The following is a 17,870-nucleotide window of genomic DNA, read 5'->3' on the forward strand; positions in this document are numbered from 1 at the left end:
ACTCACTGGCGCCTGAATACTAAAGAGTGGCCACTACACACAGAATCACACACTCTTATTACTGTACATGAAGATATTAGCGTCAACAGGACATATTGTAAATACACACACACACTTTTATTCTTCTCCTTTCTCGGCTAATCTTTCATTTTTAACTGTTTTAACTATTTTCCATTCAACCAAACACGTGCACACAACCCCATAAAGCCCCTTTACACAGGATCTTTTCCACTGATTGTGGTCCAAGCCTCTGAATGAGCTTTTTACATCCAGATGAGAGCCAGCAGCCACAAGCCGAGTCCTTCAGCCACATCCTGCTAACTTCACCAGACATTTCAATTGTGCCGAAAAAGTGAGGAGAATCTGTGAGACATCAGGGGATTAGGAACGAAGCAAACCATCGTGTCATATTGCACAGGTTTATCCACAGACAATATGAAAAAAAATTGGCTTTTAGCAACGGAACGAAGCAATCAAAAGGCCGTGTACTGAACAACATGCACTTCACCAGCAATCTGTTTCATGAGCATATTTTAAGATTCTTTTTTATGAAGATGCTACTGAGCTTTGAAAGCACAAAATGTGATTAAGGTTTGAAGATCTATCTCTTCCTATTCCCCTCAAACCTAATTATGGAGTTTGCCTCCTTTTGAAAGTTTTACATGTGGAAATTACATTGACTGTCAAAATGGCAGAAATACAAAAAGCTATCTTTCTCTGGAAATGAAATATAATCAAGTTTTATCACCCAGAAAATAAGAAGTATATATATTATTCCTTGTCCCGGCGATAAGAGTTTACACAGAATGAGAGAAAGGATTAGTGGAACCTTATTATTTTGCACTGTAATTTGCCTGTAAGCCACTTCAAAGCCTCTACTGTATGTGTAGAATTTTTATATTGCTGTCAAATAATTTTACTGGGGAAACCTTTGGGGGGGGGGGGGGGGGATCGTTTGTTGAAACATGAGGCAATCCATGTGAAAATGAATGCTTTTGGGGTATGTGTTGCGTTCTCCCACTGTCAAGAATTGTGAAATTGTTGACACACAGGCAGCAGTTGCCCTTTGAGGTTTTTACTGGAGACAATTGGGAAATGGTGAATTCAATGAAAGAAATCGATCATTAAAAAGATGAGATATAATAAATAAGAGTTAGGTCGACGTTATTGTAAAAGTAAACTCCAGGCACACAGACCACAATCATCTCGGGCTCCATTTTCTTCCGAAATTAAGACTTTCGGTAACAAGGAAACGGTCAGCTTAGTTGTGCACAGAAAAGAAGAAGGTGCCATCGGCAAAACTGCTAAACAAGTCTCCACAGCATAAGACAATGTCTAACCCGGGTGCACATTACTCGAGTACTAGTGGACTATAAAAAAAAAGTAGTATAACTTACCAAATACATAAACTGAAAAAACATATAATTATGGCCCTTTACAAAAGGTTTACTTATTGTAAATTAGTTAAATAGTTTCTAGTAGATCTGGTGTATACATGCAGTATATTAATTGGAGAGGTGTGCTGTCACTACTTCACCAGTCAACAAGACACTCAACTAGTGAGTCCAGAGATAAAAAGAACTTGGAAACACTGGTTGGCACATTCATTCATTCATTCTTTCATTATACTAACACGTTTCGGCACAGGGCCTCCATCAGAGCACTTTACAGGATGTGTCGACAAATGCCTCTATTTTTTATTTAAAAAATCTTTAAAAACATAGATCCAACTTCATTGTGATCCTAAAACCTCTTGATGTAGGCTTTTAAAATTATAATTCCAAAATGCCTATATATATTACACACACACACACACACAAACACACACACCTCACATAGATAAGTTCTCGGAAGAGGAGACATGCCAGAAGTGTGAGTGCATTTCCCTGTCTTTTTGGTCAGTGCAGTGTGTGTATTTAATTCCAAATGACACACGGGGACACACACTCTCATCCACACAGAACTACACAGCAACATGTACTTCTGAACAGCTCAGAGTGCTTTGGTGCACACACACACACACACACACGGTTTCCTCTCGCCTGGTTGTATTAGAAATGCAGACAGTGTCACAGGACCAGGGCAGGGCACTGAGTAGCTTAATACAACCTAATATATCCTGGCACATTAGTCCTTTCTTGCATCGTCACCTATCCGGACCCACTTTGCCAAGCCATGATTTAACCAACCAAACGCACGCACACACACCATTACACCTGCCACCTAAGCATGGAAACACACACACTACCAGCTCATGGTTTAGCCAATGCTATAGTGCCAATGCATCGTGTATACATGCACAATCAATAGGCAACGCATATTTGTCTCAGTTGTACAAATTGAAACAAAGGACAGAAAAACTACTCTTCCATCTGCTCCTTCTCCAGCTGGGCTTTTCCTCCTCTTCTGCCCTTTTCTTTCTTCCTAATTTCCTTTTCTTCCTGAGTTTTTACTCTCATTTCATGCAGCCTCATTATGCTTCCTGCTGCCCCCCTCCATATGTCTTTCTTTTTCTTTTGTCCTCTGTCTTCACATATTTTTATTCTCTCCTTTTGTCTCATTTTCTCCTTTTCGCTACTTTCAGTCCTTTTATTCTCATTATGTGCATCTCTCCTGCCTCTGTTTCTCTCTCTGCCTTTCCCCTTTAGTTGTTAATCAGAGTTGATTGCAAGCAGAGAGAGCCGAGAGGAGCTCCCCAGTGAATCAATGCCTCTAAATGATCTGTTCAAGGATCCCTTTAGAACCTGCAAAACTCACTCTGATAGGGCACCGAAGCATGAAGGCGCTCATTTCACATCTAACTCACTTCCTGATTTGCCCTCTGGGAGAGAGAGGACTGCCGTTATAGGGATAATTTGTCCCAAAGCTAAATATCCCACTAACCAAAAGTGCTTAGACCAAAATGTCTTCATTCTAGGCAATCAATTACTGCCAAGGTGAGGGGGGAAAATGATGAATTTGTTTAAAAAGCTCAATCTGTGAGTGCGAACCATGTGAGATGGCGAGATTGCCCGACAACTGGCTTTGTTTATGCTCATTTGATTGAAGACATTCTCCTGCGTCTCAAATTTACCGAGCTTCGAGAAACAAGATTTGATAACGCACTGCAGCTGAATTTTAAATGTTTTTTAAGAGGCAGATGTGAAATTAAATTGATCGTACGCACGGTGAGCGATGATGTTAATAACGAGCAGCTCAGACATAGACATGCACATGTCCACAAAGAGATTTGAAAAAATATCTCGACATGAAACTTGAATTGTAAGTTGGTGGGTGATGTCAAAGATAGAAACAGAAAGAGATTATCAAGTCCTTCCATTGGGACTTATTATTTATTAAGTACTAGTGAATAAAATATCTGAAATATTATATTTAAAAGTACTGATTCTCGCAGCTATGAAAGCAAACTTATACATGTATTTTCTCTCTTGTGTTCAAACAAATTCCACATTTTTGATTCATCATCAGAAGTGAAATATTGGTATTGACCTGTTTTGAATCTGAGGCTGTTTATTACAGGCTCACATTAAATGAGATTCTATGGCATACAAAGTGTGTTCTCATGAATACGATGGATGACTTTGTGTATCATCTTAAAGTCAACAAATCCAACAAACGAACCGTTCAGAACACACACAACAACCATTACACTGGGTGACATGAAGAGCTAAACATGTGTAAAGGCTGAAAAACCTTTTACTCCTCTTGGAGTAATATTTAATAAAAAAAAAAAATGACAGGGCCAAGCTTTAAATGGAATTTGTTGACAACAATAAAAATATGTGATATCAGCAGCCTTATCCTTTGAGATTGTAAACAGAGGCTCAGTTTGCATAGAAGTAACAAAAACAGAACCAGTTTTAAGAAGGGGAAAATACAACCATATGCTTTATTATAGATGTATTATAACTTACAAGATGAGGAGGCTGTTGGCAAAGGATGAGGGGACGTGCCAAATGAGTTCGAGTACCCTATGTGTTACCATATGCTACCTGCACAAAGTCTTTGATGCAGAGCCAGAAGGGGGGGGGGCATACGAAGGAAAACTTTCATAATATATATACTCTGCAATATTTCTCTTGCATTTTAATCAACTTCTTTTCACTATGCCAACCACAATAATGTGTGGACATTGACCACAGCCACCTCTGTACACTGCTTTAGGTACTGGGATGATGATGATGATGATAACACCTAACTTTACGACCCACTTCTCATGAGTATGACAGAGGAAATTCCCAAAAAATTCAAACATGCCCATAATTTCCATAAAGCTTAGAGTGTCACGGCTTATTAAATTACAACTGGTTACTATGCAAATATTCTAACCAGGAGAGGTTAGACTCAATTCACTTTTGAATCAGTTCCGATGGAGGTTTAAAGCCCCACCATCAAAAATTATTTAAGTGTCCTTGAGCAGCACATTGAGTCTTTCAGGGTTTGTGGCTGCAACTGTAACTTTCCTCAAATTCAACAAGAATTTCCTGACACTGATTATACAATACCATATAATTACAGCAACCAGCATGACTGCACTAAGTGGACACTCACTGTAGTTAACTTTATGCTGTGCAATCATACAGAAATCCAATATAGGTGGTAAATATTCATAGTTTTATGTGAATGAATAGGGTTTGCTCTAAACACAGTATGTCTTACACAATTTCATTTTAGCTCAGTAGACTATTACCAAAGCCCTATCATCTCTGCCCACTGATTCCATGAATATTCCTGAGCCTGTTCGTGATTATTTTTATTCATGAAGAAAATTTAAGTCACTCCAATGTGTCTTGCAGGTTCTGGCACGGAGAGTACAGGGTGTCTGTGAACATCAACGACTATCTGGACATCTACTGTCCTTACTACGAGGGCCCTCCATCCCATGGGCGCATGGAGCGCTACATCCTCTTCATGGTAAACCACGAGGGCTACACTTCGTGCCAGCATAGGATGCGGGGCTTCAAGCGTTGGGAATGCAACCGTCCAAGTGGTCCTGACGGACCCCTGCGCTTCTCAGAGAAGTTTCAGCTCTTCACCCCCTTCTCCCTGGGCTTTGAGTTCAGGCCTGGACACGAGTACTACTACATCTGTAGGTTATCAGCTCGCCTGTGTGTTTGTGTGTTGGGAGTCTGCCTGTGTCTGTGCAAGTTAAGACTGTTTGTTGTGCGCATGCGAGCGTGCACGTGTCTGTGTTAGCGAGTTATTCCCTGCTTCTGCTCAATATGCATTTATAAACAATATGTAAATATGCAATCAGCAGAAGATGATTGAGAGAGTTCTCAAACACAGCCCACCATTTCACCCACACAGCCACAGGCGAGCATAAATACACCTTGCATCTCTCACTCGCTCCTTCTCTTTTTCTCTCTCTCTCTCTTTCTTTATTTCTTGATGAATCTCTCCGCTTCTGTCAAAATCATAAGTGGTGTGCTCAGCAAAGTGGTGAAAATGTCACCAGGCGTAGTTTGTAATCATTTTTATATTAGCTGTATTGATGTTTCTCTTCACTTCAACAAGTGATGTATTAGTATCAGGGATGGCTCTTTCCCCTGAGACAGTTTTTCTGAACAGAGTTAAAAAGCTATCACTCCCCCACCAGGCAAGGGACAAATACTAGGTTCAAATTACTCTTAAACATTGTTTTAAATGCTCGGTGTGCCAGATCGTTGGGATAGATTTACTGCATCCGGACGGATTAGTGCAAGATCAGTTGGTAATCGCAGAGAAGACGCTAAATTGACTTTCAAAAGCTTCGCTACATACCCAAACTTTCTACCACTGCACAAAAAAGGGCGACAAGATGTTTGAACGCACACAAAAGATTTCCAACTAAAAAAGATAATTTTCGACCAAAAAAATGATTTGCATTTATGATAAGCATTTATGGGTTGTTGTTCACTCCAATCACTACTCATCTACAGCTGCAATTTCAGGCTACTAGATATATTTACCATATCAGTCCTTTATTACCTGTAGTTTCATGTTACTTTCATATCCAACTTTGTCCATCGTGGGTTTGTTGCTGAGACATTTCTTTTAAAATACATTTTTTCTGCCATAAGACTTGTTATTCCTCTCTGTGTTACTGCTCCACAGTCGGCTTAAAAATGACCTTAACCTTTTTAGTAGGAGATGATGCATTCTCACCATGACCCATAATGGGATGAGAGTCTTCTGCCACCAGTTTCAGATCAGCATGCAAGTCTGACAGATTTCTTTGATGAGTTTTTTGCCCTTGGACAGTGACTCTGACCTTACAGTGATATACTGCAGGTTCTAATTCAGTTAGATGGGTAACAGATCCTATATTTTCCAGATAATTTCCTGGAAACATCGCTCATATTTTTTCAAATATTAAGCTGATACTTAGTTCTTGATTTGACAGATAGTGTGTCACATTATTTGCCAGTTCTAGTTTGTGGAAATGTTTGCCAACGAACGGGTGGCGTTTAGATAATTACGCGTGTTTTAATCGTTAAAAACTAACTTTTAGGGAAGTACGAGGAACGTTTCCAGGACATTATCTGGAAAATATGAGACTTGTAAAACAAGCATTATGGTTAAATGCATTATTACTTTTCAGATTGTATTTGTAGTAACTCCCCGTATTTTTAATATAATTGCTACAAACAAAATGCAGTGTGCTGCACTAGTTTCTTAGAAAGATAATAAGGAAAAAGCAACACGCTGTTGATAAAGATGCTAAAAAATTCTGTTGCAATCATTTCTGTACCCCAGTCTATCACAAAGACACAGCAGGCGAGAGTCAGAGAACTAAAGAGGCGAAGATAAGTCACTCGATGTCCTACTGCACTTTTCCCAGTCGGCACACACACACAGACACACACTCCTTTGTTTTCAGCCTCATGTAAGGATGGACAGGGCCCCTCCAGAGTTGTATAGGAGCTGACTTTAGTATTGTGTTTCTAGGACCCCTGAGGGTAGTGTGTATTCCACAAGATTGGAGTGTGTGTGTGAATACATGTGTGTATGAGTTGTGGAAGGAGGGCTGGTTGTGGGGTCAGTTGTCAAGCAATTGTGAGTTCATGAAAGGCCATGTCCATCATCTTGACTGACAGCCACACACACATCTTTGTCTTGCACCATCTTTCACACAGAGAAACAAACACACACAGAGTTACACATACAGCGCTCGCCACTGATGTGGAACGACAGCATGTTGGAACATTTTAACCACCCAGCTCTTCCAATGACTGTGTGTGTGTGTGTGTGTGTGTGTGTGTGTCCTCAGCAGATACTCCTTAGAGTAAAACACATTGATCTTTGATTGTTATTTGTGGCCAAACCTGTGTGAGTTTACTGCCCGTGTGTGCATTTGTCATGTGCTTGACATGTTGACAGGTCTGTGCCACCCCTTACCTCTCCCAGCTGCCATCTGATGAGGTTGAGTGATTTTCTATGGGTTTTCGGGAGATGTTGGATTGTGGATGTGGTGAGAAACAGAGGCACTGGTAGAGCTGATAAGACTTTTAAAAATAACAAAAGTGAAAATTGTGGGAAGAAACGTAAAAAAGAAATGAGGGGGGACAAAGATGGAGACAAAGGTGCATATATAGGTTGTGTGGCCATTTTTCAGTGACACAGCAGGAAAACCAAAACAAAGATGTACAATAAGAGAGAAAGCTCAATAGCAGACCTGCAAGCGCCTTCACAGGAGACCATGATGCACACTGCTCCAGGCACTGAGGAGGGTAGGTGGATAATTTGAAGAAATTTGAGTCAAAGGGTGTGGGCTATAGGGGAGGCATGAAAGGGTAAAGCAGGTGAAGGGCAGAGAAGGGAAGGAGGGAGGAGTTCAGGGTAGAATGAAGAGGAGAGGGCATAGGAAGGGTCAGATTTATTTCCTGTCTGCTGTGGATCTTGATGGTGGTCCTCTCTGGGGTTACTGTGTTCTCTGACTATGCAGACTTCCTCAAGGGAAAAGGCCAAAGGTCTCCACACACTTCTGCAACCAACGTTCTCTGTGCGCACTCTTTGTGTGCGTGGGTGTGTGTGTGTGTGTGTGAGTGAGTGTTCACGCCTGCAGACGTGAGTGGCCAGAGAGATGGTCACCATCTCTTTTGTAACTTCTGCAGCTCTATTTCACATCAGAGTGAGGTGGGACTAAAAACCCAGATTCAATTTCATTTACCCTTCTTTGAAGTTTGAATCACAGTAACTTTTGAACAATTTTCTCATTTTTGGCATTCAGCCAGAGAAGCATGGTGGCTCAGTGGTTAGCACAGTCACCTCTCGGGCAAGAAGGACCTGCCTCTGTGGGAATTTGCACGGATTTCCTTCCCCATTGCAGAGACATTCAAGCCAGGTGGATTTGAGAGTCGGTTATTTCCCTTAGGTATGAATGTGAGTGGGACTGAATCCCAATGTGCACTGATCCTTCACAGACTTGTTTACACTGCCTGCAGTCCTTAGTATGTTTATAGAAGATCACAAGCTTAGGAGCATAGGTTTAAGAAAACTTAAAAGGCATAATATAAAAAACTCTCCAACTGTTTGAAGCCATAAATGTCATTAAGAAAGTAATAAGCTGTAACGACTACATTAACCAATTATAACAAATTATTGACTTTACCTTACACTGTAAAAAGACTTTCTTTTTTTTCTTTATACATTTGATTTTTAAAGATGATTACTGTTTATCACATGTGCTTTACTTTGTGGTAAACATTACCCAGGGAAAAAGAAAAAATGCTTGCAACTATGCAAGAAGAAGTCTGCATCAAAGTCCTCCCAGGCTTGCAGAGTTCTGTGAAAGCATTCATGTTGCAGTGAAGTCTGCAGACTAATTTTTGCCACTGTGCCTGTGTTGTTCTGTGTTTTACCATTTTATGTATATTCACTGCCTTCACATCAATGAGAAAAGGAACTTCAAAGGGATCGTGTTGGACTGTGTTGAAGTTTAGTGTCTTTTTGACTATTGCTAGTGACTAATGTGGGAATCCTATGCAGGAGTCTCTGTGAAAACTGGGCAACCTTCTGAGATCCTCAAATCTCCAGGGACCACGAAGGCCCCAGTTTCACTGTGTGTCATGGATATTTAAATTGAGAATTGAAATAATTGTAAAATAAATTAGAATATCCGCTGGGCCCTGCTTTATTACCTCGATTCCTGGTACTAATGTTAAGGCCAAAACCAACCAATGTGTTTTTCTCCCAGTCCGTCTGAATCCCGCACTCCTTGCCCCTAAGACGTAAATATTCAAACACAGGTCTGTTTTTGGCAAACTAGAGTGAAACAGAAGTAAATAAGAAGTATTTTCAGCTGCGGCCTAAAACGCATTTGTGCTCTAGTGAGTATTTGCAGCAGCAGGGGAGTGTATGTGGGACTGACTCACAGTAAACTACGGTGCCCACATTCATCCTAATGAAGGAGAACAATAGAGGTCTGTGGCATAAAGGAATAAACTATATTAGGCTGTGGAAAACAAAAAATACTTGTGAGTAGGATGATTTCATTGTTTGTTTTGGTCCTTTCATGGGATTTGCAGGCAGCAAGGAAATTTTAGCAAATCACCAGTTGTATATATCAATATTGAGGTCAAATCTACTTTTACATGGCATATATGACCAAAGAATTGTGTTTAATGTGTTTACTTGAAAACAACAGGATACTTAACGCACAGAGAGGGATGGGAGGTAATAGGAGCACACACATGTCATTAGCGCCGCAAGGCCCACAAGCGGTTTAATCCGGCCATGGCCACAGCAATCTAGACCAACTAACCACCTGATAATAAGCCTCACAACCCTCAATAAAAGAACAATATAAAAACATTTATATTTATTAAATGTCCTCAATTACTTTATGAGTGCAATCAGCAGCACAAATCCCTTTATCTCTCAACTAATCTCCTCTTTCAATTTCTCTGCTTTTTACAGCGTCTCCTCATCCAAACCATGTGGGGCGGGCATGTCTAAAGCTGAAGGTGTATGTCAGACCTCCAGGTAAGTCACGCTCTAACTACACCCACAAAACTCACACACAAACACGCATACACACAAAAATCCAGATTGGCTATCAAAGTAAAATTAGGGGGAATAAGAGGTCTGATAGAATGCCCCGACAACACTATCTGCTCTGATTCACAGACCAGCCAGGCAACACATTAACACCTTTACACACACTGAGGACACACACGTACACATTCACACCTATGAGCATGCACAGGCACACACACACACACACACACACACGGACGAAGACATACGTGCATGTACACAGGCACAAAGTGGCATACGCACTTCACATCAAATCACATCACATCACACTGAGTGAGAGGGAGACCTTCTGTCCTTGTAGAGAGAACCGAGCAGACTGAAAGTACTCTCTGAAAACCAAGCTTCAGCGTCACTCTACCAGCTAGACTTGGGCATAAGAAGCAAGAGAGCAATCTAATAATAAACCCATCTCATACGGTAGAAATCTAATCTAATAACAGACAATTCATATTTTTATGTATCAGCCGTGTGGTAAAACATGGAGTATGACTTGCTGAGCATGCAGAGCTGGGTTTATCTTTCCAAATAGTGCAGAGCACTGTAAGATGGTGTATATGTTTTTGACAGTAGCTCCCTTATAGAAAGGCAGAGACAGTGCCGACAATCGTGTAGTTTAAAAATAACATTTAACAGAAATTTGGTAGACGTGGGGATCAGATTGCAGGCTGGCATTACGTTGCAGTTGCGTTATCTTGAAAATCTACCTGTACGTCTTTTCACAGGCGGATTCCACCTCTTAAGTTTTCTGCCTAAGCCTGACTAAAGAATCAAACCTGGGTAGTAACATGTCTCCCTAGATAATGACACGCCTTTGAAGATCTTTGTAAGGATGAGAGTCAGCCTTCGTAGCTTTCCAGGCTCAGATCATGCCATCCTTTGCTAAGGGGGGAGGAAATTCTCTCCTCCTCCATAATTACTGAAACAACATACATGCTTTTATTCTGTCATTGCTGCAGCTCCTCTTTGAGATTCAGCTTTTTGTGTGTGGTTAAAGTAATCTGTCTGACATGGCAACTTCCATCTCATGTGTGAAATGTCAGTAGAGTGAAGTGTGTGTGTGTGTGTATGTGTGTGAGTGTGTGTCAGCTGCTCTAGATTCTGAGTCTCTGTGATTAAACTGTAATTAGGTTGGTTAAACCCCCTGCAGAGCTCAGTTACTGTCGTCTTCTCCTCCTCCCTCCTTCCTTTCCTCACCCCCTTCTGCCGTCTTCTCTCTGCCTTTCTTTGGCTCTTGGAGTGGGGAGATTTTTGTGGTTTGTCAATCATTTTCCAACCCCATCCCCCTCAATAGCTTCACTTGCCCAAACTTTGTCTTGAAATCCGCTGCCTCCTTCATTCAATTTGTCTGAGATTGTCTTGTCTTTGTATTTGTCTTTGTGTTTATCTCAGTTTAGATGTTTTGTCGTTTTTTTTTTCTCTCTCTTCTTTCTGTTTCAGATGGGTCAGGATATGATTCTCCAGAGCCCTTCCTAACTGATGGAGGTCCAAGCTGGAGGCCAGGGTCCATGGCCCTGCTGGTCGCTCAGGCCTCCCTGCTCGTGGGACTCTTCTCCTGGCTGTGACCCCCTCTCCCCCCTTATCCTGGAGCTCCCACCCAGGGTTGCTGGGCTGGGCTGGCTGTCCCTCTTAATCCACCACCCCTCAGGGAAGCCCTCTCTCTCCGTCCCACCATCACCCACCAACCACCCCCCACCAGCCCTCTCCATGGCCCAGCCACAGACACCCTTCCCAGGGCTGGCTGAAGGATTGTCTAGAAAGCTGTCCTTCATCTTTGATCCCCAAATTCTGGGTGGAACAGCACTGCTCATCTGAAAAACACAAGGGCAATGTCTCTGCACTCATATCAGGGGGTCCTTTTGATTTGACTGTTGACTTTTGGCCACTGATGGGGTAGATGTAGCCATGGCTGTGATTAAACTTGTCATTCCAATGCAGTTCCTATCATCCAATCGTGGCAGGATGCATTAAGCGACAGGCCTGGATGCACAAAAATTGGATTTTGCTCACATTGCTATCCAATCCTCTAACCAAGAATTGGAAGTGGCCAAGCTTGCATTGTAATTGGAATACTATACTATCTGGATGAATTCCAACTTCAACGACAATAAGAGCAAATGCACGATGGAGATGGAGAGGCGAACAGCAGCACGACCTCTGCAGAAAAGAAATGGGAAAACAATGCAAGCACCAATTTAAACAGATGCAGCCACATGGGAAATGTAATTTTATATGTGTTGATATTTTTCAGACCCAGTTTAGGTTCACGGCAATGTGATCTAAAAATCATATAGCTTGACTTTGTTCATAAGAAGCTAAAATATCAGATTATAATGACAAGTATAACCATAGCCTGTTTCTGTGGGAGGTTTGGGTGTGTGGGGGTGTTCTGGGTGGGTTTGTTGAGCTGTATATTTCAGGTGGGATGTGTTTTGTCTTATGTGTTTCTAAACAAAGCATTTATCACAGCCTGGTCAGCACAGGCATCTTCAGCACTGTCTAATACTGATTGGGTCGGGTGACTTTTGGAACCATGATTTTCTCATGTATGAATGTACCACTGGTCACCCACCTCTTTGTCTTTCTGTATTATTATGACTGTGGTCACTTACAGTACCTTCTCTCGGACTGGCAGGACGAACGCTGGGGAATTGGAGACACAGCGGGCTGGAAGGGGGTGAAGTAAGAATGAAAGGAGGACAGGGGAGAAAAGGATGCGACACTCCAGTTGCATGACCACTGTGAAATCTTCAGATCAATCTTGTTTGTAATGATGATATATTTTTTCATGGGGGAAAATCTGAAACACCCTGCCACCACCCTCTTGCTCTCCCTGACACTTTTTCAGACATCAAAAGGAAAATTCAACCTCTCTCCTCACGTGGTTTCTCCTGTCTGGCTTTCTGTTATTGATGGATTAGCTTGGGCCGGGAGACAAATGGACCCATAGGATGAATCTGACTGGAAATCAGCCCTTGGAGCTCAGACCAGATCACAATGGACGTAAACACTGACTGAAGCTGGTCCTGAGTCTGAGGGTTAAACCAATAGGGGAAAGCACATAGACTGTGGCAAATGAGGCAAGGTGTGTGTGTGTGTGTGTGTGTGTGGTAGCATTAGACAAAACACACACACATGCGCATACACACTCATACATATACGCATACACACAAACAGCCTTTGATAATGATGCAGTTCTTCTCTGAGATGGCGGGAGCATTCACGGACACAACTATAAAGGGAATGGTACAAAAAGAGAGAGCGAGCAGGGGAGGGAGGGGGAGGGAGAGAGTGTGTGTGTGTGTATCATGGGACTGGGACTTCTTTAATGTTGGGATGTGAACATTATGAGTAAGCACTGTGAACACACACATAAAGGCACACATGATGACACATGTACAGCTACACGCACACATACAGACATGTGTAGAAAACCACATGCAGATCTAGACATCTACACATACATGGCATGCACACATACAAACACACACAAACACGGGGAAGCACTTCCTTCCCTGTTTCATCTTATTTTTGTAGCATTTAAAATCACTGTTAATTACTCCGGCGTGGGATGCAGTGATGGGATATAGCCTGTGGAAGATTTTAAAAATGTCTTCTTCTATTCCACTGATGCTGTCCTTCTATTGTTCTTCTTCCTCTTCTTCTTCTTCTTCTTCTTCTTCTTCTTCTTCTTCTCTGGTTTGTGATCCATGGTTGGTAGTGGTAGGATGCCTCCTGGTCTGAGCGTCATGTATGAGTTTGTCTCCTCTTCTGTTTGTGGTGTTTTTGTGGAAGCTGACCTCAGTCATTAAAGTCAGTCGGTCAAAAGTAAACACAGAAGTCAGAGCAAGGAGAGAAACACACCAATAAAGATTGTTTTGTTTTTTGTTTTTTTTTGTTTTTTGTCTACTCAAAAAACAAGTCAAGTGAGTGGAATTTCTTCACTGGAAATGTGTATTTTCATTTTCATGTTTTTCCCTCAAAAGGGCAATGATTGACTTTGTGTATTAAGTTTCACCTGGGTTTTTATTTCGCTCAGTCTATCTTCCTCTGACGTCAAAGTCTTGGGACGACGAGCACTGAGCTCTGCCAGTCAAAGCATGAAATTATTCAGATGAAATCACCCTCTCCAGTCTTCAGCTGTTTCTCCCTCAGCGATATGACAGTTAATCTGAAGTGCTGACAACATGGAGACTCAAAAGCGTGATGGCCTTTCTGGTTTCCAGAAGGGTGGTCTAGCAGTGATTGAAAATTGTGCCCAAATACTGTAGTTGAGTACAATTCAGAGGTATTTTACTTCAGTTCTTTGATGGTCTGCTACTTTATACTTTTATTCCACTACATTTCAGATGGGAATGTTGTAATATTTAACCCACTGTATTTATTTTATAGCTTTAGTTACATAAAAACACAAATGATATGCCGACAGAGTTTTAATATTTAACTGGTGCTGTATCCAGCCATTTTGGATTGGGACCCCCTTAATAAGCAGTGTGTGACATTTTAAATGTCTTGAGTGCATTTGTTATCCACCTGGGGGATGGGGGGGGGTCACAAAAAAAAGTGTTTATGTACTGATAAAAAGAAAAAGAAATGTCACATCTGCCTGCACTGCTGAGGGGACTGAAACATTTATTAAACTAATAGATTTTTCTTTTTAATCCTTTGAGGTTTGCTGTTTAACCGATGCTGTTTCGATGATCTTGTGCCCTTTTCCTATGCTGTGGTTTTAGGACGTCCGACTGGAGAATTAGCGCCACCAGCTGTTAGTCCCAATAACCAACTCCCAATAGTTGCATAAATCTGGTTGGAGGAAAAGTGCATTAATTGTGGGAATTTGGTGAAAATAATCAGCTACATTTAGATGGCAACTTGACCGAGGAGATGCTAGTTGGCAAACAAAAGACTTATATTCCCTCAAATTTCTCATATTGTTTTATTTAAATAACAGTTTCAGGCCCACAGAGAGAAAATTGCCCGTTATTTCATTAAAAAAGTAAAGATTAAAAAACTTTGTGTTATACTTATTAATCATCTCACAATCTCTCACATTATTCTTATGACACTTTGCAGGGGCCAGACCTCTTGTTCTGTAACCACCGGACTATCAAAGCAGTTCAAACTAGCTCCATCTGAACAAACTGTAAAAAGCTACTCACAGATGCATCAGTATTATAAGTAATAATTTGCCTGTCAAGTGCTATTTTTCCTGCAGAATGAGTACTTCTGATTCCCAATTTACATTTTGCTAATCAAGCTTTGGTTTTTGTTTTTTTACTGTAATATCGTAAATGCAGGACTTCTGCTTGTAATTGTGTATTTTTACATTGTTTCATTTTAGAAAATGTAAATATATTTCCACCACTCTTGCCCAATGGTTAGACTGACTGACTGATTGAAAAGTAAAAGGTTTGATACCTGCCATATCTGGTCAGGTGTCAGGTGTCACTAAACAGGAACATGGAATTCATGCTGGTGATGCCTTAAGGCTTAACGTCTGGTGAATATGAAGCGTTTCCTCTCCTCTCCGAGCTCAATAGGCTTTCACCTCTTCAGACATGAATAGACAGAGAGACAATAGGCACTTTCCCCCACTGGGCCTTGTAAGCACCAGCACTAGCTTAAAACATGAATCAGCCTTGTTTTAAAGCGGTATATGAAATGACTGGCTCTACTCTGATGGCAGAGTGATGCAAAAAGAATATCAGAAACATTGTTTTTGCAGAAAACTGAGTTACATGAATAATACATGAGCCTTGGCTTTCCATGTTTGGCCCTCCTGTGCAAAGCAGGCTAATGGCTATCGACGTCTCTAGTTTCTATCAAATTGCTTCATATGAGAGCTCAATTCAAACAGAGGAAGAGTAGACTCCAGTGAAAAGTAGATGGGGGAATGAAATTACCTCTGAATTTTGAGATGCACGCTTGGTCAGCCAATTCTTTGTCCTGACAAGTATCAGGTACCAGGGGAATTAGCCTAACGTAAAATTAAGCCCAATCAAGCAAAGCACTAAATTCTTCCTGTGTCTCAATCCTTGTGAGAGGAAAGATGGATGCGTGATAGAACTGGAGCGGAGCCAGAATTGAACAGATGTGCTCTTTGAAATCATGAGAAACCAGTAATCTGGACTATGTCACCAACACACATGCACATACACACGTTATTATGTCCCCATGTATTCTCTTCCAGATCTAATTAATCACTTGATTATTTTAGCTCTTTCCATTGGCTGGTGTACATGTGGGACAGCAATTGGCAAGACTAAATTTGGCTTATATGGTGTTGGTTTTGGCAAAAAACAAAAAGCAAATCCAGGAAATACAGATGGCGACCCCTCTTTGTTTTTTCTTTCCCCCCTCTTTTTATGTGCCTTCATCTCTTCTTCTGTTGCTTTCTCATTCTCACAGACACATTATTAGGCTGCAGACTAATCTATTCTCCTCTCTCCTCTGTGCTTTTGTCTCCTCGTATTCAACTACCTGGCATGATTTAGGAATTATGGAATTAGGGCAGCGCTCCCATCTCTATTAATGAGGAAAGACAGGATGAAGGAGGTTGATCCTCAACGTGCCATCTGCAGTCACTACTACGCATTCACTTAATCTGTCTCTCCCTACTTTCTATTCTTTCTCATCTTTCTTCTCTCTCTCTGTCTCTCTCTCTCTCTCTCACACACACACACACACACATTGTAAGATACTGTACGATAATTGTAATAACAGAAGCAATACTAATTCTCTGCTCTTCAAGCACTGCTGGATGTCATGAAATGCCATGGCAGGAAAGTTAACTTAGCCCACAGGCACAAACATAGATATACATGCACACGTGCGCGCACACGCACACACAAACACAGTAGCCCAGATGGACTGTGTGTTATTGCTGAATAATGTATGATATGTAGACTCTATAAAAGATAAATGGGCAGAGAGAGAGATGGGCACCATAGGCATTTTGGTGAGGGCAGCTCTGGAGCATCTTGTGTGCAAATTTGGAGCTATTACGAAAAGGATCGGCTTGAAACTAGCTGTTTTTCTGTAGGTGACCCAACAGGGAAAATATTTAGCTGCAGTTAAACAGGGGGGAAAATAACAGTTGCCTTTCAGATGCTGTCAGTTGATATGTTGGCTGGCACTCTGCCCGGTGTCTTTGCAGTCACCTTGAACAGGCTTTTGTGGTTTAAACCATAAAACGTGGGGAATTACACAGCAGATTCAATGCTAGAGGCTCAGATTACAGAGCATCTCTTAGAAACGCTCTGAAAAATATCCAGCAGTCAGTCTTCATGTAAAATACTGAGAGGTGGGGAGGTGGGGGCAAGGGGGCGGTCCGGGCGGAGGGTAAATGCTGCACTCATGTGGGGAAAATGAGCAGCGCCTCCTTTTTTTTTTTTCCTTGTCTTGAGTCATATGACAGGACATGCGCACCATCATGTGTTGCGTTCAAGTGCTCTTCGAAAGCTCATATGTCTGGAAATTACCGTTGGAATTAAACTACGCAAACTACAAAAAAAAAAAAAAAAGAAAAAAAGAAAAAAGAAAAAACGTGGATGAAGTAATAATAAAGTTGTGAAATTATCATTCCTGAATTTGGCCTATCTAATAGCTAAGACGCATATAATTTTATATGAAGATAATAAAATATAACTAGACTATATTCTCTGTTGTGACCATGATAATTGTTTACCTAATAATAAAGTTACATTTAAATTTCTTTAAATTTGCCGCAGTGGTACTGGAGTTTTCAAGGTGAAATATTATAACATTGATAATCAAATTTAATTATTTGACAGTTTTGCTTTGGCAGCTAGTTACAAATTGGGATTTTTGTACACAAAACATTATTATATAAT

General features: G+C 41.2%; 1 protein-coding gene across 1 annotated transcript in view; it reads left to right on the plus strand.

Annotated features, from left to right (window-relative positions):
• efna2a (ephrin-A2a) overlaps window positions 1-17,292 on the plus strand; it is a 72,491-nt gene extending 55,199 nt beyond the window's left edge. The window contains exons 2-4 of the mRNA XM_067480547.1: window positions 4,797-5,089; window positions 9,901-9,966; window positions 11,458-17,292. Of these exons, the coding sequence (XP_067336648.1) occupies window positions 4,797-5,089; window positions 9,901-9,966; window positions 11,458-11,582 (484 nt within the window). The 3' untranslated portion in view covers window positions 11,583-17,292. The remainder of the gene's footprint in view (window positions 1-4,796; window positions 5,090-9,900; window positions 9,967-11,457) is intronic.
• The last annotated feature ends 578 nt before the right edge of the window (window positions 17,293-17,870 follow it).

Source organism: Channa argus, chromosome 16 (genome assembly GCF_033026475.1).
Source record: "Channa argus isolate prfri chromosome 16, Channa argus male v1.0, whole genome shotgun sequence".
Classification (NCBI taxonomy): domain Eukaryota; kingdom Metazoa; phylum Chordata; class Actinopteri; order Anabantiformes; family Channidae; genus Channa; species Channa argus.